Source organism: Canis lupus, chromosome 7 (genome assembly GCF_003254725.2).
Source record: "Canis lupus dingo isolate Sandy chromosome 7, ASM325472v2, whole genome shotgun sequence".
NCBI classification, from domain to species: Eukaryota; Metazoa; Chordata; class Mammalia; order Carnivora; family Canidae; genus Canis; species Canis lupus.
Window position 1 is genome coordinate 36,227,192 of NC_064249.1, and position 25,718 is coordinate 36,252,909.

The 25,718-nt window shown below is 40.1% G+C and overlaps 1 protein-coding gene across 7 annotated transcripts in view; it reads right to left on the reverse strand.

Annotated features, from left to right (window-relative positions):
• The window catches only part of SMYD3 (SET and MYND domain containing 3), a 794,127-nt gene that overhangs the window by 92,012 nt on the left and 676,397 nt on the right, over positions 1-25,718 (reverse strand). For 2 of the 7 annotated variants that reach the window (XM_049112432.1, XM_025430614.3), the window contains one exon: positions 9,889-18,056. The exons of the other annotated variants lie outside the window; for them this stretch is intronic. In XM_049112432.1, coding sequence (XP_048968389.1) covers positions 17,955-18,056 — 102 coding nt within the window. In that variant the 3' untranslated portion in view covers positions 9,889-17,954. Of the gene's footprint in view, positions 1-9,888; positions 18,057-25,718 lie in introns of those variants that run through there. 7 annotated transcript variants of the gene reach the window in all.

Genomic DNA, 25,718 nt, shown 5'->3' on the forward strand with positions numbered 1-25,718 from the left:
GTTCATTTCTGTTTCATATATACTAATACTATTATTACATGCCTGCAAATTTAAGAATTGTATCTTCCTAGTAAATAGTTAAATTTAACTATTTGCCATGATTAATATCTCTATTTCTGGGGCACCTGGGTGGTTCAGTGGTTGAGCTTCTGCCTTCAGCTCAGGTCACGATCCTGGGGTCCTGAGATGGAGTCCTGCATCAGGTTCCCTGTGGGGAGCCTGCTTCTCCCTCTGCCCATGTCTCTGCCCCTCTCCCTCTGTGTTTCTCATGAATAAATAAATAAAATCTATAAAAAAAATAAAAGAGAAAAGAAACTGAAGCTCTGGGATGCCTACGGGGCTCAGACAGTTAAGTGTCTGCCTTCAGCTCAGGTCATGATCCCAGGGTCCTGGAATCAAGTCCTGCATCAGCTTCCCACAGGGAGCCTGCTTCTCCCTCTGCCTATGTCTCTGCCCTTCTCTCTTTGTGTTTCTCATGAATAAATAAATAAAATCTTTAAGAAATGTATCACTATTTCTAATAATGCCATTTGTTTTAAAGTCTATATATTATATGCTATGTTATATTGTTACAGTACATTATTAGTAGCCACACCAGATTTCTTTTGGTTAGTATTTGCATATTATACTTTTCCTTTTTTTTTAACACATTTTTAAAAAAATTTATTTATGATAGTCACAGAGAGAGAGAGAGAGAGGCAGAGACACAAGCAGAGGGAGAAGCAGGCTCCATGCACTGGGAGCCCGATGTGGGATTCGATCCCGGGTCTCCAGGATCGCGCCCTGGGCCAAAGGCAGGTGCCAAACCGCTGCGCCACCCAGGGATCCCTATACTTTTTCTTTTACCTTAAACATTCTGTATCTTTATGTTTTATTTTATTTATTTTTAAAGATTTTATTTATTTATTCATGAGAGACACACAGAGAGAGGCAGAGACACAGGCAGAGGGAGAAGCAGGCTCCATGCAGGGAACCTGATGTGGGACTCGATCCCGAGTCTCCAGGATCAGGCCCTGGGCTGAAGGCGGCACTAAACCGCTGAGTCACCAGGACTGCCCCTGTATCCTTATGTTTTAATTTATTTTATTTTATTTTATTTTTTTTTTGTATCCTTATGTTTTAGATGTATCTTATTAACAGCATGTAGTTGGGCTTTTAAAATCTAGTCTGATATTTTGCTAGAAACATCTTCTCTGTTTATATTTACTATTTTTAAAAAGATTTATTTATTTATTTAAGAGAGAGTGTGCACATGCAAACATGAGTTGGGGGAGGGGCAGAAGGAGAGAGAGAGAATCTACAGGAGACACCCCTCCACCCCTTGCTGAGCACAGAGCCTGACTCAGGGCTCCATCTCACGACTCTGAGATCATGACCCAACCTGAAATCAAGAGTTGGACACTTAACTGGCTGAGGCACCCAGGTGCCCCTATATTTATTTTTCTTAATAAAACACACTTAGTGTAATTACTGATATATGTTGATTTAAGTCTAATACCTTACTTTGTGCTTAAAAATTCCCTCTTATTTTTAAAGTTTTGCTCCCTCCTCCTCCCACCCCTTTTCCCTCCTTTCCTTATTTTTTTGATGCAAGGAGATATCTGTGTATTTTTAAAATCATTCCCTTTTTCTCTTCTAAGAGTTTGTATGTTATACACTAGGACTCCCTTTTGATGGTTATCCTAGAAGTTAAACATTCATAATTGACTTATCAAAGTCTAAAGTTAATCAAAATCTTTACCCTCAACTTAGATAATACAAGGATCTTAGAACATCTCGAGTTTATTTACTCCTTCCTTATAGTACATAAGGATTTTCATAATCTAATTTATGTCTTTTAACCTTAGTAAATTATTACTGCTTTATTTTAATTTTATTTTTTTAAAGATTTTATTTATTTATTCATGAGAGACACACAGAGAGAGGCAGAGACACAGGCAGATGGAGAAGCAGGCTCCATGCAGGGAGCCTGATGTGGGACTCGATCTCCGGGCCTCCAGGATCATGCCCTGGGCCGAAGGCAGGTGCTAGACTGCTGAGCCACCCAGGGATCCCCTTATTACTGTTTTATAAAGATAAACTTCATGTATACCTGTTCAAATATTCACCATTTTCTTTCTTTTCTGATTCTTCTTACAACTCTGACCATTCATCTGTGATTACTGTTTCCTTCCATATGATGCATCTCCTTTAGCATTTTTTCATTTGGGTCTCTAAATGATAAAACCTCTTGGTTTTTATTTTTAAATGTCTTCATTCCACCCTCATTATTAAAAGATCCCTTTGCAAGGTGTAACAATCTAAGCTAATAGTTACCCTATTTCATCAACTGAAAACACTATTCCATCGTTTCTGATTTCTAGTGGTGCTGATGTCACCTGTATTTCTAACTCAGATTCTTTTGAAGGTAATCTGTCCTTTTACTCTTTATTTACCTTTTACTCTTTATTTATAAAATAAAGGATTTTATTTATTTATTCATGAGAGACACAGAGAGACGCAGAGACACAGGCAGAGAGAGAAGCAGGCTCCCCACACAGAGCCCCCTGTGGGACTCGATCCCAGGAACTCCAGGAACATGCCCTGAGCCCTTCTGCTGAGCCACCCAGGCATCCCTACTCTGGTTCTTTTTAAGATTTTCTCTTTTTCTGTAGTTTCTTTAAATTCACAATGTTTTATCTGTTGTGAAATTATTTTTATTTATCATGCTTGGGATTCATGGACTTTTAAATTTGTGGATTAGTACTTTTGTGAAATTTTTAGCCACTGAACTCAAATATGGTCTCACTCTTCTATCCTATGGGTCTTAGCTGAAATGGACAGTAGACCTTCCTACTGTTTCTTCATTACTTAACTTACTAGTGTTCTCTATATTTTTCTCTTTATGTGCTGCATTATGTGTAATTTCTTTTGACCTATCGGCCAGTCCACTAACTTCCTCTTCTCGATGATGAGGCTGCTGTAAAAGATGTCCACTGCAGCTTCCATTTCAGTTAATGTATTTTTCATCTCTAGTATCAGTATGATCCTTGTCAAATATATCACCTTTTATAATTCCTTATTCCTTGTAGTTTAAAAAGTCTATCATTTATTTATTAAAATAGTGAACTTAACTATTTTATTTTTAAAGATTTTATTTATATATTCATGAGAGACACAGAGAGAGAAAGAGGCAGAGGGAGAAGAAGGCTCCTTGCAGGGAGCCCAATGTGGGACTTACTCTCACGACCATGGGTTTACAACCTGAGCCAAAGGCAGGTACTCAACTGCTGAGCCACTCAGACATCCTGTAAACTTAACTATTTTAAAATATGTATATGGTATTTCCAGTATTTAGATCATAAGTAAGTCTTGTTTTTCTGGAAGTCATGTTATTTTTGTTCTTGAGTTACTGATTATCCTTGGCTGGTCATTCACTGACCTTCAAAAATTACTTGTGGGTTTTCCTAGGGACCTAGGATGAATATATCCTTCTCCAGTGCAGTTCTTCATTTGTTTCTGCCACAGCCTTGAGGGAGCTGCCAGCTGAGAACCACCTCAAGTCAGTTCACAACTAGACATTCCTTAGTCAGCCCGAGCTTTAGCTACTTGGATTGCAAATTCATATAAAGGCTGGTCTTATACAAATGGCCATCAGATACAGGAAAAAGTGCTCAACATCACTTGGCATCAGGGACATACAAATCAAAACCACAAGGAGCTACCACAAAACACAGGTCAGAATGGTTCAAATTAACAACTCAGGAAGCAGTAGATGTTGGTGAGAAATGCAGAGAAAGGGGAACTCTATTACACTGTTGGTGGGAATGCAAACTGGGTGCAACCACTGTGGAAAACAGTATGGGGATTCCTCAAAAAGGTAAAAATAGAACTACCCTATGACCCAGAAATTGCACTACTAGGTATTTATCAAAAGATACAAACATAGTGACTCAAAGGGGCACATGCACACCAATGTTTACATAGCAATGTCCACAATAGCCAAAATATAGAAAGAGGCCAGATGTCCATTGACAAATGAATGGATAAAGAAGATGTGGTACACACACACACACACACACACACACACACACACAGGAATATTACTCAGTCATCAAAAAGAATCAAAATATTGCCATTTGCAATGACATGGATGGAAATAGAGGGTATTATGCTAAGTGAAATAAGTCAGTCAAACAAATACCATATGATTTCACTTGTGGAATATAAGAAACAAAACAGATGAACACAGAGGAACGGAATGAAAAACAAGATAAAAACATACAGAGAGGCAAACCATTAGAGACTCTTAACTCTAGGGAACAAACAGGGTTGCTGGAGGGGAGAGGGGTGGGATGGGATCACTGCGTGATGGACATTAAGGAGGGCATGTGATATGATGAGCACTGAGTATTACATGCAACTGATGAATCACTAAATTGTCCCCCTGAAACTGATAACACTATATATTAACTAAACTGAATTTAAATAAAAAAAATTTTTAAACTCCATGGGGGAAAAAATAGCATAGTAACATTGTTTACTGACAGATGATGACCACATGTACTGTGGTGAGCACTGTGTAATATATAGAATTGTTAAATTACCATGCTGTACACCTGAAAGTAATATAATATTATGTGTCAACTACACTTCAGCTTAAAAAAAGAAAAAAAAAGACTTGAGGGAAGCATGTCAGATTGCAAATATGGTAGATCTCTGCATATTTGAAGGAAATGGGGATCCCTGGGTGGCGCAGCAGTTTGGCGCCTGCCTTTGGCCCAGGGCACAATCCTGGAGACCCGGGATCGAATCCCACATTGGGCTCCCGGTGCATGGAGCCTGCTTCTCTCTCTGCCTGTGTCTCTGCCTCTCTCTCTCTCTGTGACTATCATAAATAAATAAAAAATTAAAAAAAAATTGAAGGAAATGTAATTCTCACTTTCTGATTTGTTCCTTATATTTTTCTGGATTTCTCCAAGGAGATGTTTTTGTTTTCAGGAAGGTAAGTATTTTAGTTGTTTATAAGAAAAGAAAGAAAGAAAGAAAGAAAGAAAAGAAAAGAAAAGAGAAGAAAAGAGAAAGAAAAGAGAGAAAGAAAGGAAGGAAGAAAGGAAGAAAAGAAAGAAAGAAAGAAGAAAGAAAGAAGAAAGAAAGAAAGAAAGAAAGAAAGAAGAAAGAAAAGAAAGAAAGAAAGAAAGAAAGAAAGAAAGAAAGAAAGAAAGAAAGAAAGAAAGAAAGAAAAGAAAGAAAGAAAGAACACCTTTCAAACATTAAAATAGGGAAAAATAAAGGCTGGTCATTAGTAGTGATATAGGGTCTTCTTTTACCTCTTCTTTCTTTTAATTTTTCATTTACTGCTCTTCTCATCACCAAGACATCTCTGAGCCTATTTCCCCATACAAAATTGTTCAGCTTTTTAGGGTCCCTGCTCAATATGGACAGATTTTTTTTTAAGTCTTACTGCCTAGAATTCATAAGCCTTAACTTGTGTTCCTTTTCTCTCATAAAGCCCCTAAAGTCCAAGTGTATAGCACCAACAAATGCTGTTAGTAGACAAGAAGCTTTGGTTCTGATATCTAAGAGTTTACCAACCTCTCTGTTACAGGGTTCATCCAAAAATTAACCTGTAAGCCTTCTAGTTCTTTTGGTCTCTTCAGTGTTTTAAATAATTTGTCTTCCCCCTCATCCCACCCCCAGCATTTTTCATTGTTTTGATTGGGAGAGTTGTACCACAAAACTCAACATTCCAGATCAGAAACCATAAACTCTTCCACCTTTCTAATGAAGTCCTGCTCCATTATTGGAGCCAATGACCACCAATAAAAATATAATATGAAAGATAGAGACCAATATAAACAATAAGAAAAAGGCAATTTGGTAGAAATAAATGATTCAGTGAAAAAAAATAAACTTTTTCCTGCTGTCAGTACCAAAAAAAAAGAGAGATAAGATACTAAACACATAAAACAAAAACAGAATGCTGTTTTAAAAAAACGGAAATATTTTTTAAAAGCTTAAGAATATTAAAAATGCTACTACTGCAAGTGACAAAGCCCTACAAAAAGTTTCAGAAGTAAAATGGAGAAAATCTTTCATAAGGTAAAGCAAAAATACAAAAGATAGAAAATAGGAGACAGAGAGACAAGATAAGAAAGTCAGAGAATTGGAGAGGGCCTAAGATAGCAAAGTAGGGAGACTGTGAATTCACCTCCTCTGTGGACACACCAAACTTGTATACAGCAATTCTTCCTGAAGAACTGAGGGCTGATTGAACAGCTTTTTCACAATAAAATGTGGAAAGACCACATAGAGAAGAGCAAAAGAGATGGAGACACAGTAAGGAAGGGAACACTCACTCCCAATGCTGTAAACTGCAATGGGGAGGGATAGAACTGAGGGATTGGGGAAGATTCATCTGCCCTGGGGTACGAATAAAAGCCATGATTTAAAGGGGCAACTAGGGGCACCTGGGTGGCTCAGTTGGTTTGAGCTTCTGACTTTAGCTCAAGTCATGATCTCAGGGTCCTGGGATCAAGTCCTGCATCAGGCTTCCTGCTCAGCTGGGGTCCTTCTTCTGCCTCTTTCTCTGACCACTACATCCCCTCCTTGTGCTCTCTCTCTCTCAAATAAATAAAATCTTAAAAAAATAAAGGGGCAACTAGGATATAAAGGAACCAGCCCTCGAACCTTGACAAAACCACAGGGAAGCTGCTGAAACTCTCCCTGGGTTGCAGAGACTGATGAACATCACTGTTTATGTTCACCTTCCACCTTCATAGCAAAAAAGGGAGCAGAGTCTGGATGCTGTAGCTGGCTGCCACTGCCGCAAGCCTATGAAGCTAGGCCCATACCAGTACTAGACACACTGGCACAGAAAAAAAAATCTGTGGTTTAAAAGAGTAACTACAATATAAAGGATCCAGTCCTAGAACCTTGATAAATGTCACAAGAGCTGCTGGAACTTTCTCCAGACCAGAGGGGTTTCTGAGGACCATGATGTATGTTCCCCTTCTTCCTTGATAGCATGGATGGGAGCAGGACCCAGGTGCTCTAGCTGGCCCATCATTTCAGCTCCAGATGAGTTGCCATGGCATTGCCTACATGGAGCATCACTGGACACTCCAGCTTATACCCACTTCATCTGTCCTGCCAAGGCACCCTCTGAGTGGAAAACCATGGGACTTCTCTGACCTATGCCCACCCTGGGCTATCCCACCAGAGCAACCCCAGCATGGAGTGCACCAGGACCCACTGCCCAAGCCAACCAGCCAAAATTTCCTGGCACATGCAGTCTACATAAGGGTACAACCAGTTCTTCAAGTTTAAGAGAAGTAGATGTTTCATCTGATTCCTACAAACAAACACAAAGAGTTAAGCAAAATGAGTAGACAGAAGAATATGCTCCAAACAAAAAGAACAAGACAAAATCTCTGAAAAAGAACTAAAGGAAATGGAGATAAGCAATCTGCCTGATGAAGTGTTCAAAGTAATGGTCATAAAGATGCTCACCTGCTGGAGAGAAGAGTGGATGAACTCAGTGAGAACTTCAACAAAGAGATAGAAAATATAAAAAATAACCAGAGTTAAAGAATACAATAACTGAAGTGAAAAATATAGAAGAGGGAATCAACAGTACATTAGAGTATACAGAAGAATGTGTCAGTTATCTGCAAGACAGGTGAAGTGCCTGGGCTAAATGGCAAAAAAAAAAAAAAAAGATTAAAAACAATTAAGGATAGGTTAAGGGGTATCTGGAACATCAAATGCACCAACATTCACATTATAAAGGGCTCCAGAAGGATAAGAGAGAGAGAAAGGGGCAGAAAACATACTTAAAGACATAATAGCTGAAAACCTCCCTAACCTGGGGAAGGAAGCAGTCATCCAGGTTGAGGAAACAGAGTGTTCCAAACAAGATGAACCCAAGGCTGTTATATATCCACACCAAGATATATAATTAAATTAAAATGTCAAAGGTGAAAGATAAAGAGTGAATGTTAAAAGCAGTAAGAGAGAAGCAACTAGTTATATACATGGGTCACCCCATAAGGCTACCCACTGATTTTTCAGGCCAGAAGGGGGTGGAATAATATATTCAAAGTGCTGAAGGGAAAAATCCTACAATCAAGAATTCCTGGCAGGATTATTGTTCAGAGTTAAAGAGAAAGAAAGAGTTTCTCAAACAAAACTTTAAAGAGTTCATCACCACTAAATGAGCCTTACAAAAAATGTTAAAGAGACTTCTTTAACCAGAAAAGAAAGGCCATTAAATTAAAAGAAAATTATATATATATGTATGAAAAAAAAATATATATAAAATTATATATATATATGAAAAAATTTCATGAGTAAAGCAATCATATAGTAAAGGTAATAAGAGCATTCACTTATAAGCTAGTATTAAAATTAAAACACAGAGCAGTAAATTCAATTGTACCTAAAATTAGAGGACTCATTCACACAAAAAAGATGTAACATATGATGACATATACATACAATGTGGAGGGAGGAGTAAAAATAAAGTTCTTTTATTTTTTTTTATTTTTTATTTTTTTAAAGTTCTTTTAAAGATGTGTTCAAACCTAAGTTACCAACAAACTTAAGTGACCATATGCTTAGGATGCATATATGAATGGCAGGGTAACTACAAACCAAAAACCTATAACAGATTCAGGAAAACTAAAGAGAAAGGAAGCCAAGCACAACATGAAAGAAAGTCAATGATTGCAGGAAAAGAAGGGAACAGAGAACTACAAAAACAACCAGGGGCACATGGAGCATTCTCTATGAGAGATCACACAAAACACGTCTCAATAAATTTAAGAAGACTGAAATCATATCAAGCATCTTTTCCAACCATAATGGTATGAAACTAGAAATAAATCACAAGGAAAAAAAATGAGAAGAGTATAATCCTGTAGAGGCTAAACAACATACTAAACAACCAAGAAATTAAAGAGGAATTTTAAAAATACATGGACAAATGAAAATGAAAATAACATAGTCCCAAAACTTTGAGACCCAGTGAAAACCATTTGAAGAGGGAAATTTATAACAATACATGCCTATATCAAGAAACAAGAAAAACTTGAAATAAACAATCTAACCTTACATGTAAAGCAACTAGAAAAAGGTAAACAATGAAAGCTGGTAGAAGGAAGGAAATAATAAAAAGATCAGAGCAGAAATAAATGAGAGATTAAAAAACTATGACAAAAATCAGTGAAACCAAGAGCTGGTTCTTTGAAAAAGATAAACAAAATTGATAAACTTATAGCCAGACTCACCAAGAAAAAAAGAGAACCCATATAAGTAAAATCAGAAATGAAAGGGGGAGAATCTATAACAAATGACACCACAGAAATGCAAAGGATTAGAAGAGACTATGATGAAAAATTATATGGCAACAAATTAGACAATCTCGAAGAAATGACTAAATTCCTAGAAACATTCAATCTTCCAAAACTAAATCAGGAAGAAATTTTAAATCTAAACAAACTGATTACTAGTAATGAAATTGGATCAAAAATCAGAAGTCTCCCAACAAAAAAAGTCTAAGACCAGATTCACAGGTGAATTCTTGCAAACATTTAAAGAAGAGTTAATACTTATTCTTTTCATTTCATTCATTCTATTAATTTACTACCATCAAGTGGGATTTCTTCTGGGAAATCAATGTATTACATATTAACAAATTGAAATATAAAAACCATATGATCATCAATAGATGCAGAGAAAGCATTTGATGAAATTCAACATCAATTTATGATAAAAACTCTCAACAAACTGGGTTTAAAAGAAATAATCTCAACATAAAAAGACTGTATATGATAAACACACAGCTAACATTATATTCAATGGTGAAAAACCAAGAGCTTTTCCTCTAAGATTAGGAATGAGACAAGGTTGTCCACTCTTACCGTTTTTATTCAACATAGTACTGGAAGTCATAGCCATTGCAATCAGACAAGAAAAAGATATAAAAGCATCCAAAATGGTAAGAAAGAAGTAAAACTGTCACTATTTGCAGATAGTGACATGATACTATACATAGAACAAAACCATAAAGACTCCACCAAAAAACTCTTATAATAAATGAATTCAGTAAAGTTACAGAATACAAAATTAAAATACAGGATTTTGTTGTGTCTCTATACACTAACAAACAAGTAGCAGAAAGATACATTAATAAAAAAATTCATTTATAATTGCACCCAAAAGAATATCTAGGAATAAACTTAACCAAGTTGGTGAAAGGCATGTACTCTGAAAACTAAGAATACTGATGAAAGCAGTTAAATACAACACAAATGGAAAGATATACCATGCTCATGGATTGGAATTAATATTGTTAAAATGTCCATATTACCCAAAACAATCTACACATTCAATGAAATCCCTATCAAAACACCAATAGTATTTTTCCAGAACTAGAATAAATAATCTTAAAATTTGTATGGAACCACAGAATATCCCAAACAGCCAAAGCAATCTTGAGAAAGAACAACAAACCTGGAGGTATCATAATCCCAGATTTCAAGATATATTACAAATCTATAGTAATCAAAACAGTATGGTACTGGTGCAAACACAGACACATAGATTAATGGAACAGAATAGAGAGCCCAGAAATGATGCTTATATGCTTATATGGACAATTACTATACCACAAAGGATGCAAAATATACAATGGGGAGAAAGACAGTCTCTTCAATAAATGGTTCTGTGAAAACTAGACAGTACATGTAAATAATGAACCTGGACCACCTTTTAACACCACATACAAAAATAAGCTCAAAATGAATTGAAGACCTAAATGTGAAACTTGAGACTATAAGAAAATACAGCATTAATCCCTTGACATCAGCCTTGGGAGTAATTTTTTTTATAGGTCTCCTCAGGCAAAAGAAACAAAAGGAAAAATAAATTATTGGGACTATACCTAAACTAAAAAGCTTTTGCACAATAAAGGAAACCATTAACAAGATCAAAATGGAGCCTAATGAATAGAAGATGTTTGCAAATGTTATGTCTGGTAAGGAGTTAACATTCAAACTATATAAAGAATGTATACAATTCAATACCTAACAAACCAATAGTCTAATCAAAATAGGCAGAGGACTTGAAACAACATATTTTTCCAAAGAAGACATCTAGATGGCCAACAGACACATGAAAAGACACTCAACATCACTCATCATCAGGGAAATGCAAATAAAGCCACAATGAGGTGTTACCTCAAAACTTTTGGAATGGCCATTATTAAAAGACAAGAAGTAACAAGTTTTGGGATAGCAACACAAGGATGTGGGTAAGAGGGAACCCTCGTGTGCTATTGATGGGATAGTAAATTGGTATGACCATTGTGGAAAACAGTATAGAATTTCTTCAAAAAATTAAAAATAGAAATATATGATCCAGCAATTTTATTACTGGATAATTATCCAACGAAAATGAATACAATAATTTGAAAAGATATATGCACCCCTATGTTTATTGCAGCATTGTAAGCAATAGCCAAGATATGGAAGCAAACTAAGTATTCAGTGATAGATGAATGCATAAAGATGTGATCTATATAATGAAATATTACTCAGCTATGAAAAAGAATGAGATCTTGTCATTTGCAAAAACATGGATGGACCTAGAGGGTATTATCATAAGTGAAATAATTCAGACAAAAACCCCCAAACACCATATGATTTCACTTATATGTGTAATGTAAAACAAACAAACAAAAACAAATGAACAAACAAAAAGCAGAAATGGCCATAAATACAGACAATAAATGGGTAGTTGTTGGAGGGGAAGTGGGTGAGGATATGGGCAAAATGATGAAGCAAAGTGGGGTGTACAGTCTCCCAGTTATGGAATTAAGACTATACTTCAATAAGAAATATAATAAATATATTGTAAAAAAAGAAAATTAAAGAATGAAATTCATCCAGTAGGTCCTAAGACAGTACTTATGGGAAGCACATTTGGGACACGTACAGTCTTTATTCCATGTTTACTTTTAATATGCTAGGTTGGCACTAACCTTTAAATGGGGATGTAAATAATTTTTTCTCACAATTAGTTAATACTGTATTTGTGGATTTTTTGCTTTCTATCCCCTGACCTTTAGATCTGCTAGTTTATATGTCTTGGTTTCTAAGGAAGACATGATTCCTCCAGGAAATGCAACAATGGCTCTACTGTTGTGGAAATTGATATGGCCTTAGGGTCATTTGGGGCTCATAATGCCTCTGAATCAACAAAGAAGCAGATTACTGTTCTGGTTGGATTGACTGAATCCAAATATTAAATCTCTGTCATATAGTGGGGTGAAGAAAGACCAAGTCTGAACCAGGGGCTTCTCTAACCTGCAAGTTAGTTTAATGGAACATGAGGCAACCCTAAAAGGCAAGACCACTAAGTACCAGACAGTTCAGGAATAGTAAACTGAATCATTCCACCAGGTAAAGGACCCTGACCAGGGAGGATGCTGGCTAAAGACAGGAAGATCGTAGAATGGGCAGTAGAAGAATGTGTTTTTTTTTTTTTTTTTTTTTAATATCCACTCAATTCAGGAAGTGCTAAGAACCAAGGACCATCTGGGAAGGTTAGTGGTGCCTAACTTTACAACAGGACCCTGGTTTATTTGTCATTTCTAATAGCTGAGTAATATTCCATTGTATACATAAACCACAGTACCCACCATTTGCTTCAACGTGGATGGAACTGGAGGGTATTATGCTGAGTGAAGTCAGTCGGAGAAGGACAAACATTATATGTTCTCATTCATTTGGGGAATATAAATAATAGTGAAAGGGAAAATAAGGGAAGGGAGAAGAAATGTGTGGGAAATATCAGAAAGGGAGACAGAACGTAAAGACTGCTAACTCTGGGAAACGAACTAGGGGTGGTAGAAGGGGAGGAGGGCGGGGGGTGGGAGTGAATGGGTGACGGGCACCGGGTGTTATTCTGTATGTTAGTAAATTGAACACCAATAAAAAAATATATATATATATAAAAAAAAAAGGACCCTGGTTTATTCTGGAGTAGATTTCTTATGGAATGTTTTTTTGAAAATGTTTTCCAAAGGAATTCAGAGCAAAATATTAAAGCAAAGTCAAATAAACAAGTAAACAGAGATTAAACATTACATATAAAGGGAAAATCCTCCTAATATAGACACAACTAAAGATAAAGGAAAAAAGGCCCAAAAAATCTAAAAGAAAAATGACAAAAGACATGTAAATATAGTTCACAAAAAATTAGACAAAAAGCTTTTAAATATTTGAAGACATCAAACTCCACCAAAAGAAAATGAAAAATATACTGATATAGCCATCAGCCTAGCAAAAAATTGAAAAGCTGAAAAACTCATTATGTTGGCAAGACTGAGGTGGAAGCAGGCATTGTTATATAATCCCTCTCAAGGTAAATTTGACATTACCTAAAAAAATTACATATGCATTTACCCTTGAATCAGTAATTTCACTTCTGGGAAATTATCCTAAAGACACATCTCCAGCAATACAAAAAAACCATATGCACAAGGTTATTCATTATGGCATTATTTGTAACAGCAAAATATATGCTTATGTTATGTATTTATATTGATTTTTATATACCAATATAAAGCAGTAATGGGGAAAACTTTACAGTTGAATAGAAAAAAATCTAATTGGATATCAAATGGATTCTATAATCACACTGAAAAGAATAAGCAAACTTTTAAACACAGTGTTGTGACAATACAATTTTTTGCCTAAGGACATATAACTGTAGAAAAAATTTTAAAAATTTAAACAAGACCAAGGCTCCTTAAAGAACAGCTAGTTCCAAGTCTGAATGGGAAAGTATAAAGTGAGTCTGAAACATCCTGTTGTACCTCTGAGTAAAAGGTGTTTCCAAAGTGATAGGAACACATAGGACATTCAACCTGAAGAAATCCCAAGAGCCAAAGCTGATAGGACTTGAACACTGCATAGGATAATTGCAGATGAGAGGGGTTACAGAACAGTTACAGGCCAGACCATATTTCATTTAAAAAGAAGGAAAGGTACAGGAGGAAGGAGGTTCAGGCTAGGTTTTTGAGAACTGCTCAGGTTTAGACAGATGGAGAAGGGATTTTTTAGTCAGTATGAACAAACAAGAAAGTGACAAAGAAGAGGGCGTGATTCAGGGAATGGGGGGATTGTGTGGGGGGGGGGGCGGGCAGGTACTGACCCAGCTAGAGTGGCAGTGCACTTGGGGAACAGGAAGTCTAAGATTCAGCTGTTTGGGACCATGGATGCCAGTCTGAAGACTGGACTTTGAGTCTAGTGGCAGTGGGGAGCCACTGTAAGCTTTGGAGCAGAGGGGTTATAAGAGACAAGGAAGCAGGTATTTTAGGGAGGTGACTCTGGCAGCTCTGGATGGAGGAAGAGAACGGAGGGGTGATGGGTGAGACTGGTAAGGAGGTCTTGGCAGGGGCTGAGGAATGAGTTGCCGGGACCTGCAAAGAGCCTGGGGACAGTAAGGAATAAAAATGCCCCAAATGACAAAAAGCTCTTTGGAGGACGAATGGACAGAACTTATTCCTTTGTTGGAGGAGAGAGTTGATGACTCAGTTTCTGTGCTGAGAGCTGGAAAGATGATGGTAGTGTGGAGTGCAGTATATGAGGCAGGGAACTGGTCTTTGATGTTCTGAATTGGTTTTGACTACATTGACTGTGAGACCATAGCATTTTAATGCTTCCAAGCCTTGAAAAGGTTAAGGGAATGTCCCTCTCTGGGGGTGGGGTGGGGGTGCTGACCCTTCTCAGCCTGATCTCTTACAGACCTTAGGTAAAAGGAGGGCTCCAATGTCTTCCTGAAGCTTCTGCCGATGATTCCTTGTCATAGGATTTTATAATCTCCAAAAGTAATGCCCAGAATCTTCTCCCTGTGGAATCCCAGTGGGTTCCTCTGAGTGCAGCATCATTTCCTGATTGGGCTAGAAGAGAATTCTCAAGACCTAACTCAGGGGAGGGCTTTCTCCCCTTTGCCTATCTCTTTCATTCCTGCAGTGAAGCTTGACAGAAGGACCTCTGTGGTTTGTGGCTGTCTGGCCTCGTGACTGCACTGGCCACCCTCTGCTGCCTAGTGCTGGCTGGAGGAGGCCTGCTTGGTGCTCCCAGAGGGAGGCAGCTTTCCAGGCAGCCTTCCTCCTTGCACTCTTGGCATTCATATGGCATGGCTATAAATTATGCCCACTGTATTCATTTTCAGTTTAAATGTGCTCTCATCCCAGAGGAACAACTAATGGCGTCAAGTTACTGATGTGAAAAAAGCCTGCCGCTACGATGACTATGGATTAATGAAATCACAGTCATGAAGGCTGGTGCAGCAGTAAATCATCAGTCACTGGTGACACAGGTTTTACACTGTGCTCTCCATCCACTTCCCCCTTCTCCAAAATTATTTTGCTGTGAAGATACTGGGTAAATGTTGACCACAGCTTAAATGTTTGCCTTCTATTAGAAGTTGATGCAAGCAGAGCCCCTACCTCTTAAGGACCTTTCTCTCAGACACCGGAAAGTGAGTGGAGAGGGATTTAAAAGCCTGTCACGCTTTCTCTAGGAGACGTAAGGGCAAATCTCTTTATCCAGGATCATTGCTGACTGTAAATTTCACTCAGAAAATTGGCAAACACAGGGTTCTGTCGGTGAACCCTGCTCATTTGGCCTGTGAGTTACTACCAGCGCCTTCTGTTATGGCTTTTTTCTTTCCGTAATGAATTTAAAATGACGAGCCAATGTAATTCCCATAAGTGATTTTGAAAGGTAGCAAGTCTATTTCTCGTTAGATGAAGGCCTCCAGGAATCCACTGATGGACCACAGGGAGTTCAAGAGTCCCTGATCCTAAAAACAAATTGGTCAGATGGAGGTGGTTTTCTAGAAAGAAGGTCTATGAATTTCATTAGATTCACTGAATGTTCCAGAACACCAACACAGTACTGCTATGTGGATTGCCTTGATGGTCATAATATCTTCCTCTTCACAATCCCACATCCTTGCAATAGGATAACTGCCAGAGGCTTTACCCACCCTTGTTTCTGGGCTGGCCTTGTGACTGACTTTGGCCCATGGAATATTGGCAGATGCAATGCAAGCAGACCTGGGTGGGACATGCTTGCACACTGAAGCCTGCCCACTGACTCTTCCTGGAACCCTCTGCCACATGGGTGAGGCCGGGCCAACCCAATGAGCTATGTGACCCTGTTACCTTCATGTCCCCCTGCTGACCCACTGGCAACTGCAGACAGTGCTAGATCAGCCAAGCCTGGGCCAAACCGGAACTGCCCAGGCCCACTGCTGATGTTCAGAATCATGAACAAGTGTTATGTGGAGCCATTAAGTTTTGATACAGTTATACAGTAAAAGCTAACTAATACAAATGCTATACGAGACCCTGTGCATTTTGAAGACAAGGGGAATAATTTATTCAGTCTCTGTGCTGCTTTTTTCTAAAATCACAGTAACCATTCAATATGTATTTGTGGCATTGGGCAGCTCTGGTCATTCCTAAAGACTGAGATTAAGCCACTTTCTCAAGGTCATTCAGGAGGGATTCCAGAACATTGACTGTGGGCCTCAGTGTGCTTAGTTATAAAATGTGCTTCAAAATGCCTCCTTTGTTGTACAATTGTGCTTATTAGAGATACTGTATGTTCTGGAAATATGCTGAATACTTGACTGTGGGTCCAGCAGGAGCTGGCTGACAGAAAGCGTTAGGAGCTGACCAGCATGCCAGATACTGTGCACAACCTCCATGACCAAGGTGATTGCCCACCCAGTGTTCGGCAAGTAGACTCCAGCTTCTAGTGATCAGCTTTCTCTGCTGCCAAGTGAGGCTGGTTCCTTCCATTTTGATCAGGTGTCCACATGTCACTCTGATGCTGCCTGAGCCCAGCATGGCCACGTGGCTGGAGGACTTGCTGCTCCCGCTGTGAGGACAGAGCAGATCCTGGGGACCAGGAAACAGGACACCAGCCCCAGTATGTATCTCCCTTCCTTGCTGGAAAGTAAGGTAGGGACTGGAGCCTCCCTTAGAACCCAAGGGCTGTCACTACTGCCCGAGCCCATCTATGCAGGAGGGACTAAACTGCCTATGTGGTCGCGAAGCCCTAAGAGAAATCATTATTTTCTTCTTTGAATATGGATCACGCAGAAAGGTGGAAAAGCAGGTAGAGAAGAAGAAGAATTGAAAACAAGATTGTTTTTAGCTGGGATGCAAGATAAAGGAGCTTTGGGGTATGCATATCCCACAATCAAGCCTCAGATGTAGGGAATTCTAGGAAAAAAAAACTCCAAGAAAAGAAAAAGCATGACATGTACAAAGTGGAACACAATGCACAGAAGAGAGTTACACAAAGAACCATGAAACATTTGAAAAAACATTTTTTTTATCTTCTATTAAGACTTCCTATGCTTTTCTACTAACACCTAAAATGACTTCTAGGATTCAGGACACAACTTTGTATTAGAGATGTATTGGGAGTAAGTAAGGGATATATATATCATTTATGACAAATAGTAAAGAAAACATCTGAAACTCCACTTGCTTGACAAAATAGAACTTAAGATTTTGTTTGTGAAAACACTGATTTTTAATCCAATTATCCCCACAGATATTTAAGGAGAAAGTTACAACTTATTCTACCAAGATTTTAATAGAGCTTTCTTTCATTAATGTTGAGATCTTAAACATTAAAGTCACCAATGAGGAAGCAAGTGATTACCAGATGGCATTTTCAACCAAATTGTTTATATTTATTATAATTGTGCTTCTCTACCACTAATGATCCTTGTGGTTTGTGCACTGTATGTCTGCCTTTGTTTTATCTACATAAACACAGAATAGCATCCCCAGTAGGGAGGCTCACACAGCAGTATAGGGCGTGAGACCTCTATAAGGCATTCGATAAGGGTAGAAGCCATCCTTCCCTCGATTTGACCCCTTAGGATGCTCTTATGTTGGCGTCACATTCTTCTAAAAGGAGAATCAAATCTTCAATCAGGCTGTGCTCTCTGCCGTGTGTCACTCTCATGATATCAAAAGCCTAAAGGAAAAAGAAAGAAGATAGATCATGTTAGAGAAGGCAGTTAGTTAAGTTTTAACAGGATGCCTGGAGGCCCGCAAAGGGGGAGTCATGGGCAGCTATGGGGTAGGGGGAAGAGTTAGAGACCTGTCCTGGAAGCATTCCAAAACAAAGCCCCAAGAAGCTGGATCAAACCAGACAGGCCCAAGACAAAGAAGGCTGGAAACCCTGACCTACCTAGTAAGGGAGAAAAGGCCCAGAACACTGTTCCCAAGAAATCCCTTTAAGTGAACAACTGTCAGTGAGATAGAGACCCAAACCCCAGTGCAAGCAGCTCTCTTGAGCTTGCTCATGCTCACATTTTGGGAGTATGCGCTCACTTTAATAAACTTGCCTACTTGCACCACTCAACTGTTGTGTCTGGTCTGTCCTTGAATGCTTTCTTGCAAAGAGACCAAGAGCCTTTGGCAACACCATAGGGATGGGCTGGGTGGAGGCCTCAGGGCCCAGGGCAGGGGGCTCCCCAGTCCACGTGGCAACATCTTGATCCCAAAGTAGGTAGGCCCCTGCCCACTCATCTTTTTCCCAGGATCCTAGCAGCATGAGTGAACCCCACAGTCCATAGTGTGAATAGCACTGTGGTTCTCCAAGCCACACAGTAAGAGACAGGGTGAATTTTTAATGTGGTGTTTGGAAAGCGTACTCATGACTTGAGTCCTGCTGGGGTGTGGTGTCCAACAATGGTCTTAAGGGGTTTTCAGTGCAGAGGTTCAGTGGGTGGTTGGGTTTAAGAAGAGTTATGAGGGGCACCTCAGTGGCTCAGTGGTTGAGTGTCTGCCTTCAGCTCAGGTCGTGATCCTGGGGTCCTGGGATTGAGTCACATATCGGGCTCCCTGTAGGGAACCTGCTTCTCCCCCTGCCTATGTCTCTGCTTCTCTCTCTGTGTCTCTCATGAATAAATAAATAAAATCTTTTTTTAAAGAGCTACTAAAAATGATTAAGTAATGTTAAAGATGACATACTGTGTTGCCGCCATCTGAAAATAAGATTTCATTTTTGTGTGCTGCATCCAGTTCTCATCTGTATGCTCTGTGATTGTGATGTATATATTTGTGTGCATTCTTTTCATGTCCTAGGACATTAGGCATCAGCATTTTGACACCTGTTTCTTTCATTCTCTATGTTCAGTGCCATCACTAAGTCTTGTTAGTTCTGCCCCCATAATATTTCTGAAATCTGGGTGGGCTTGTGACCACTTCAATAATGAGAGCACTATAAGGAATGCTGTTGTCTTCCAAGGCTAGGTGAGAAAGGCCATGCAGTCTCCGCCTCGTTCACGATTACATTTCCTCTCAGAGCTGTGCGTCTCCATGCTTTGAGGAAGCCCAAGCCCATGGAGAGGCCACATGTAGGTTCTCAACCTGACAGTCCTCACTCACTGAGCCCATCTTCCAAGTCAATCCAGCCTAGACACCAGGGATGTGCATAAAGGAGCATCCAGGGGCCCTTGGCTGGCTCAGTCAGAAGAGCATGCGACTCCTGGTTTCAGGGTCATGAGTTCGAGCCCCATGTTGGGTGTAGAGATTACTTAAAGAAAAAAAATCTTAAAAAACAAAAAAGGTGTCCAGATGATTTAGGAGAGAGCTAAATTCCAGTCTTCTCAGCAGAAACCTCAGACATCGTGGAAAAAAGGCAAGCCATTCCTACTGTGACCTGTTCAAATTCCTGATCCAAAGAATCCAAGTGTAATAAAGCAGTGGTCATTCTACTCTGCTGAGTTTTGGGATGGCTTGTTATAGAGCAATGATATTTTTGCAGTCAATACATTAGAAACAAATAGCGCCATCGTGCACTGCCCACTCGGGGGCTGGCAGGATGGGAGGGGCACGGATCCATGGTGCTGAATGTGGATGTGCCTTCAGCTGTGTGAAGACACCACTTGATGGCTATTAAACACCCACCTAGGAAAGTACCTGGCATGCAGGCTCTTGGCTTCAGCTGCACAGTATCATCAACCAGGAAGCCTCAAAAGAGACAAACCCACATATACAATTAGCGAAATCTGTCCTCAAGGGGAGAGGCTGGGGCTCAGGGGATTCTAACGAGTCCTCTGGGTTGAGAATAACTGATATAGTAGCACTCGACAAGCAACAGCAGCTATTTCAGTTAATTTATAGCCAGCATAATTACCATTTTAATGATTGTGTACAATCAATTCCAACATGTTTATAGACCATTCACTAAGCTACTCCCAGAAATTTAGATCACTTCCGATTTTTAAGAAAAAAAGGATATGATGTAGATCCTCCAACTTATGACCCTTTTTTTTGCCTTTATGGAATATTTGCTTAGGATAAACTCCTAGGGACTCCTGGGCAGGAAAACCTTTGCAGCCAGAGACTACAGAGCTGGGAAGCAACATGGTCACAAACTCAGACTCCTTCATTCTGTGCAGAGGAAACCCGGAGCGGCTAAGTGGTCAGGCCCAGGGGTGCTTTCCCTGCCTGTGTTCCTGGCTTCCTTTCTGCCTCTTTAAAAAGTCCTCTGTAGGCTGGAGTCAAGGAAGACGGGCAGGCAGAGGAGTCTGGATGTAGCTGCTGAGAGAGGGAGGGAAGAGAACGGAAGAGGAAGACCTGCCAACTCAGACTCTGGTCTCCAGCCTAGAAGAGAGCAGTGCTCACGGGCCCAGATGCGATCCCAGCTGGAAAACCTAGAAGGTTCTGATGAACCTGACTGGGTCTGTCCTGTGGGTGTACAGCATCTGCAAGCACATCCTGAGGGTGGGGGTGTCCAGGGGTGGAAGGTGGGGGAACTCCCACTTTGCAGGCAGCCAAGCTCTCTGAGATCCCTCTGGACAGAAGATAAAAAACAAATGTCTGATACCATTCTGGGAACAAATGGGTCCTGCTTCATGCCCCTGCCCGCCCCCCACCACCCTGGGGATCCCAGCTGGTCCTCAGTCATCTAGACACCTTAAAGTCTGAGGCAGAGAGCCTCTTGAAAGCAGGACTAAAAGCTGCTTGAAAGTACAAGATCAGAGAGCTGCTTCAAGTCCTTCATGGGAAATCCTCCTACTTAAAGCTCTCTTGAGTATTCTCTTGCCTTCTACTCAGCAGAGGGCTGGATGTCCCTGTAATCCAGCAGAGGAAGATGAATGGCCCAGAAGCATCACCTGAAAACCTCTGCATAAAAGAGAAATGCCCCTTCACCAGGCCCCACTAACAGGGAGCCCAGGAGAAGGTCAAGCCTGACCTGGGAGGGCTCACCTCTGTCCCTGTCCCTCAAGGAAGCTGTCTGCTGCATTGGGGCCTGGCCGTGTTGCCCAGGAGGATGCTCCCACCAGTTTCTAGTGCTCTCTTGGCCATATTTCCCCAGGTTCCTCCTCTAGAGGGTGTTCTGTGCAAAGGACTCAGAGGCTAAATGACAAATGTCATCTTCCTAGACTCTGATGACATACGGTTGATCTGCATGTGCATCTCCAAGCTTCCTTCCTTTCAGCCTTTCTTCTAGTTATGTTTCACTTTCTTGAAGCTTTAAACATAAGGTCTACTCCTCAGGAGCTGAAGTTAATTGTGGCTGATCTAGAACCTTCCTGCTTGTCCTCCAGCAGGACAAGAACCTAAGCCTCAGTAGGAGGCTTCCGGCCTTGGGGCTTTTCTGGAATTCAGAGCCACAGGCAGGAAAGGGAAAGCATCTAGCTATACCTAGGCCTCACTCCCACACCTCCATGCCTACTGCCTTATGGAGGGACATGAGGACCATCAGGTCTGAAGTCCTCAGGTTATGCCTGAGGTGGGCACAGGGTGAGTGCTGACTCTTAGGACTCAACCCAATGCTCCCTCCATGACTGTACCATGTAGCCTCCTCTTAAAACTGGTCTTCGTGACCAAGGAGAGGGACCAGAAGCTCCCCTACATCTAGACGTGGCTTTTGAGACATTCAGAGGGATCACAGGGCCTTCCTAGTCAAGATGATCTTGGTGGTGGCTCTGTGTTCTCTTCTTTGGTGGTAAAAGCAGCACTGGAAGTAGAGGTGGGGCAGGGGGGTTACATATAAGATTTGAGACACTAAGATTAGAAGATTTTATCCACAGGGGTTGCCAGAAGCAGAGAGGAAATGGATAGAGAGCTGGGGCAGAGGACCCATCTGAAGAAACTGAAAAGGAAAAAAAAAAACCCATCTACATCACTTATCCAGAAGATGGAACTAAATATAGATATAATTCATAAGCAGACATGATAATTTTATGAGTAACGGAGGGAGTAGAAGAGAACAGGAGAAAAAGGGAACAGGGAACAAAGAAGTAGGATTCAGGAATGTGCAAAGTCTGTCAGGGAGCGTCTTCTGTATGTGTGCCAATGACGTGTCACTCCGAGGGGACAGGAAATGAGTGGAAGCAGACCTGCTGAGGGAGGCTACCTGGTCCTTGTCTTGGGCGTCCACTGGGTGGACAGGTGAGCTGGGGCAATAGCTCCCCATGGGGACACAGCCCTTCAGACCGGTGGGAAGATGAGGAGGGCTTTTCCCTCCAAAGTAAAGTTACAGTAAATCCCTGACAAACCAAAGCAACTATTTCCTGTAGCTCTGTGTCTCCCTACACTCGGTCGCTCCCACCCGCCACACATGCACACGTCAGAAAGGACAATTTGGGTTTCATTTCCTGCAGCAGTATATAAAACAGATTAAGGAAATATAAAATTGGAGCCGGCTTGTGCTGGGAAAAGCTTATCTCTTCCCATTACATTTTATTTTTTTTTAATAGCAGCATTTAAAAAGAGCCTCCACATAATCTTCTGCAGAGGACTCATTTGAAGGCTCCAAGGGGGTTGCTACAACAGTCCTGACTCTAAATGTCACACGAGAAATGGCGGCACTGACTGTCTGCCACATGACAGGCATGGTTGGTTCATTCCGGAATAAAAACAGGGTCCCAGAACTGATTTCAATCTTATCACATCTTTTTTTTTTTTTTTGTAAGTAATTTTAAAATTGTGGTCTTATATTAAATATGTTAAATTATGATTTAAAGTTGCCAACAATAGCTTGCTTATTAATTTTTAATACAAATATATTAAGCTTATCAAGGATCTCATATGCTCTCTACCATGAGCCTGAGGGAATCCAATAAATGACTTCCCCAAGCATGATTTAAATATGGATATAAAATCAGAGGGAAAATAAATGTATGCCTGATAAGAACCTCTGGAATCACATCACAAGAAGGAAAAATGCAAGTTTTCTGGAGTCACATCACAAGAGGGAAAAATGCAAGTTTTCTGCAGGGCTCAGGTTGAAAGCAGAGTGGAGAGATAGGAGGTGGTCATGGTCTGAGGCTTCCAAAGCAGGAAATGTAAGAAGCCAGACCTACAACAAATCCAGCAGTCCCAGAGCTAGAAGCTCTTTACAATGGGCAGCAGAAACTTCCACAGGCTTAGACTACAAGCCTGAGCTCAGTAGCACCCCTGCTGACTCTACTCTCTGCTCTACACCTTGAATAACTCAGCATAGGATCCACTGGAAGGATCTGTCCTCCTGGGAGACAAAACTTCCTTAACGAAAACGCTGATCCATTCATTCGCTAAATATTTTCTAAGCAGCTCTAATGAGTAAGGCTTGGCTTTACCCTGGGAGGAGCCCTGGCACAAGGAGGAGACGGAATCCGGAATCCATGCAGGGCAGCCTGTGATAAAGGGAGCTGTAAGGTGCTGGGGACCCAGGAGAGGGAGGGACTTTCAGAGGGTTACAGATGTGGTGAGCTCAGGACTGTGCCCTCCACTGGGTAGTAAAAGAGCTGCTACATGTTGCTATTTTAACTAATCACTCAATCTCATGAGTATTTCTTGAGCACCTGAGATAGTCTGAAGAAGTCATGTCTCGTCCCCATGTCTCAGTTTCCTCAATTAAATAATGAAGATACCAGATGAGCTTAATTCTAGGGGCAGACCAAGTCCCAGATAGAAGGAGGTGGTGTGGATTTGGCTTTGTTCCAAATATTGGGTTCTTGATTTCTGAAATAATTATATGTGGTCAGAGAATTTACTCTGTACCACTGGACGCCTTTTATCCTCATTGATACCTATTAATGGCCCAGCATGAGGTCTCCCTTGGTTTATGATCTGTAGATGCTTGAAAAGAACACGTATTCTGCTATTACTGGATGGAGTTCTTTATAAATGTCAATTAGATACTGTTGGTTGATGGTATTGTATTGTGAAATTCGCCTACGTCCTTGCCGATTTTCTGTCTAGGGGTTCAGTCACTTGTTGACAGAGGGGTGCTCATGTCCCCAGCTGTGCTAGTAGCCACAAGCTTACTGCCTATTTCTTCATTCAGTCCTATCAATTTTTGTTTCCCACATTTTGCAACTGGGTTTTTTGATGCACATGTATTGCTATGTCTGCTTGGTAGACTGACCTTTCAGCCAAAATTTCTGTCTCTAGTAATATTTTCTTTGCTCTGAAGTCTACTTTATCTGATATTAACATTGCTACTCCAGCTTTCTTTCAATTAATCATGATATGTCTTTTGCCATCCTTCACTTTTGACTTACCTATGTCATTACATTTAAAGCAAGTTTCTTATAGACAAGTTACAGTTAGGTGATTAACAAAATCCATTCTATGAGTCTGTCATTTAATCGTTGTCATTTTACAGAGAGCTGAATATCCGGGTTTAAGTCTGCCATTTTATTTTTTGTTTTCTGTTTATTCTGGGTTTCTTTGTTTCTGTTTTCTTATTCTTGCATTTCCTGTGGGTTACATTCTTTTTTAGAATTCCACTCTAAGGGGATTTTGAGTGAATCCCTTAGTACAGCTTTTTCTCATGGCTGCTCTAGGTCTCACATTACATATGTGCTACATCACACTGTACTGGTGTCGTTTTATCAGTTCGAGTGAAGGTGCAGAAACCTTACCCTATTTTATGTCTTTTACCCTCCCCTATTTGGAATATAATTGTTCTAAATATTTCCACTAAATGCATTTAGAACCACATGAGACAATGTTGTAATTTTGTTTCAACAGTCAATCATAATCTAGAAAACTCTATAGAGAAGGAAAACCTGCTTTATTTACCCATATCTTTGTCATCATGTTCTTTCTTCCTTCCTGATGTTCCAAGATTTTTTGTTTCTTTCTCGTTTCCTTTGTTTAGAGAAGTCCTTTAGTCATCCTTTAAGAAGAGGTCTGCTAGTGACTAGTTCTCTATTTTCCTTCATTTGAGAATGTCTTGATTTCCTTTCATTCCTGAAGGATATTTTTGCTGAATGTAGATTTTTGAAGTAATAGTACTTTTCTTCCAGTCCCTGAATAATAGTATTCCTTTTATCTGGCCTCCATGGTTTCTTTTCTTTTTTTTCTTTTCTTTTCTTTTTTCTTTTCTTTTTTCTAAGATTCATGTATTTATTCATGAGAGATACACAGAGAGAGGCAGAAACATAGGCAGAGGGAGAAGTAGGCTCCTTGCAGGGAGCCCAATGTGGGACTCGATCCCAGGACCCTGGGATCATGACCTGAGCCAAAGGCAGATGCTCAACCACTAAGCCACCCAGGTACCCCTTGCTTCCCTGGCTTCTGATGAGAAAATCATTATAATTCAAATTGTTTTGTCTTTAGTTTTCAGAAGTTTGACTATGATGGGTCTTGAGGTGGATTTTTCTTATTTGGTATTCACTTAGCTTCTTGA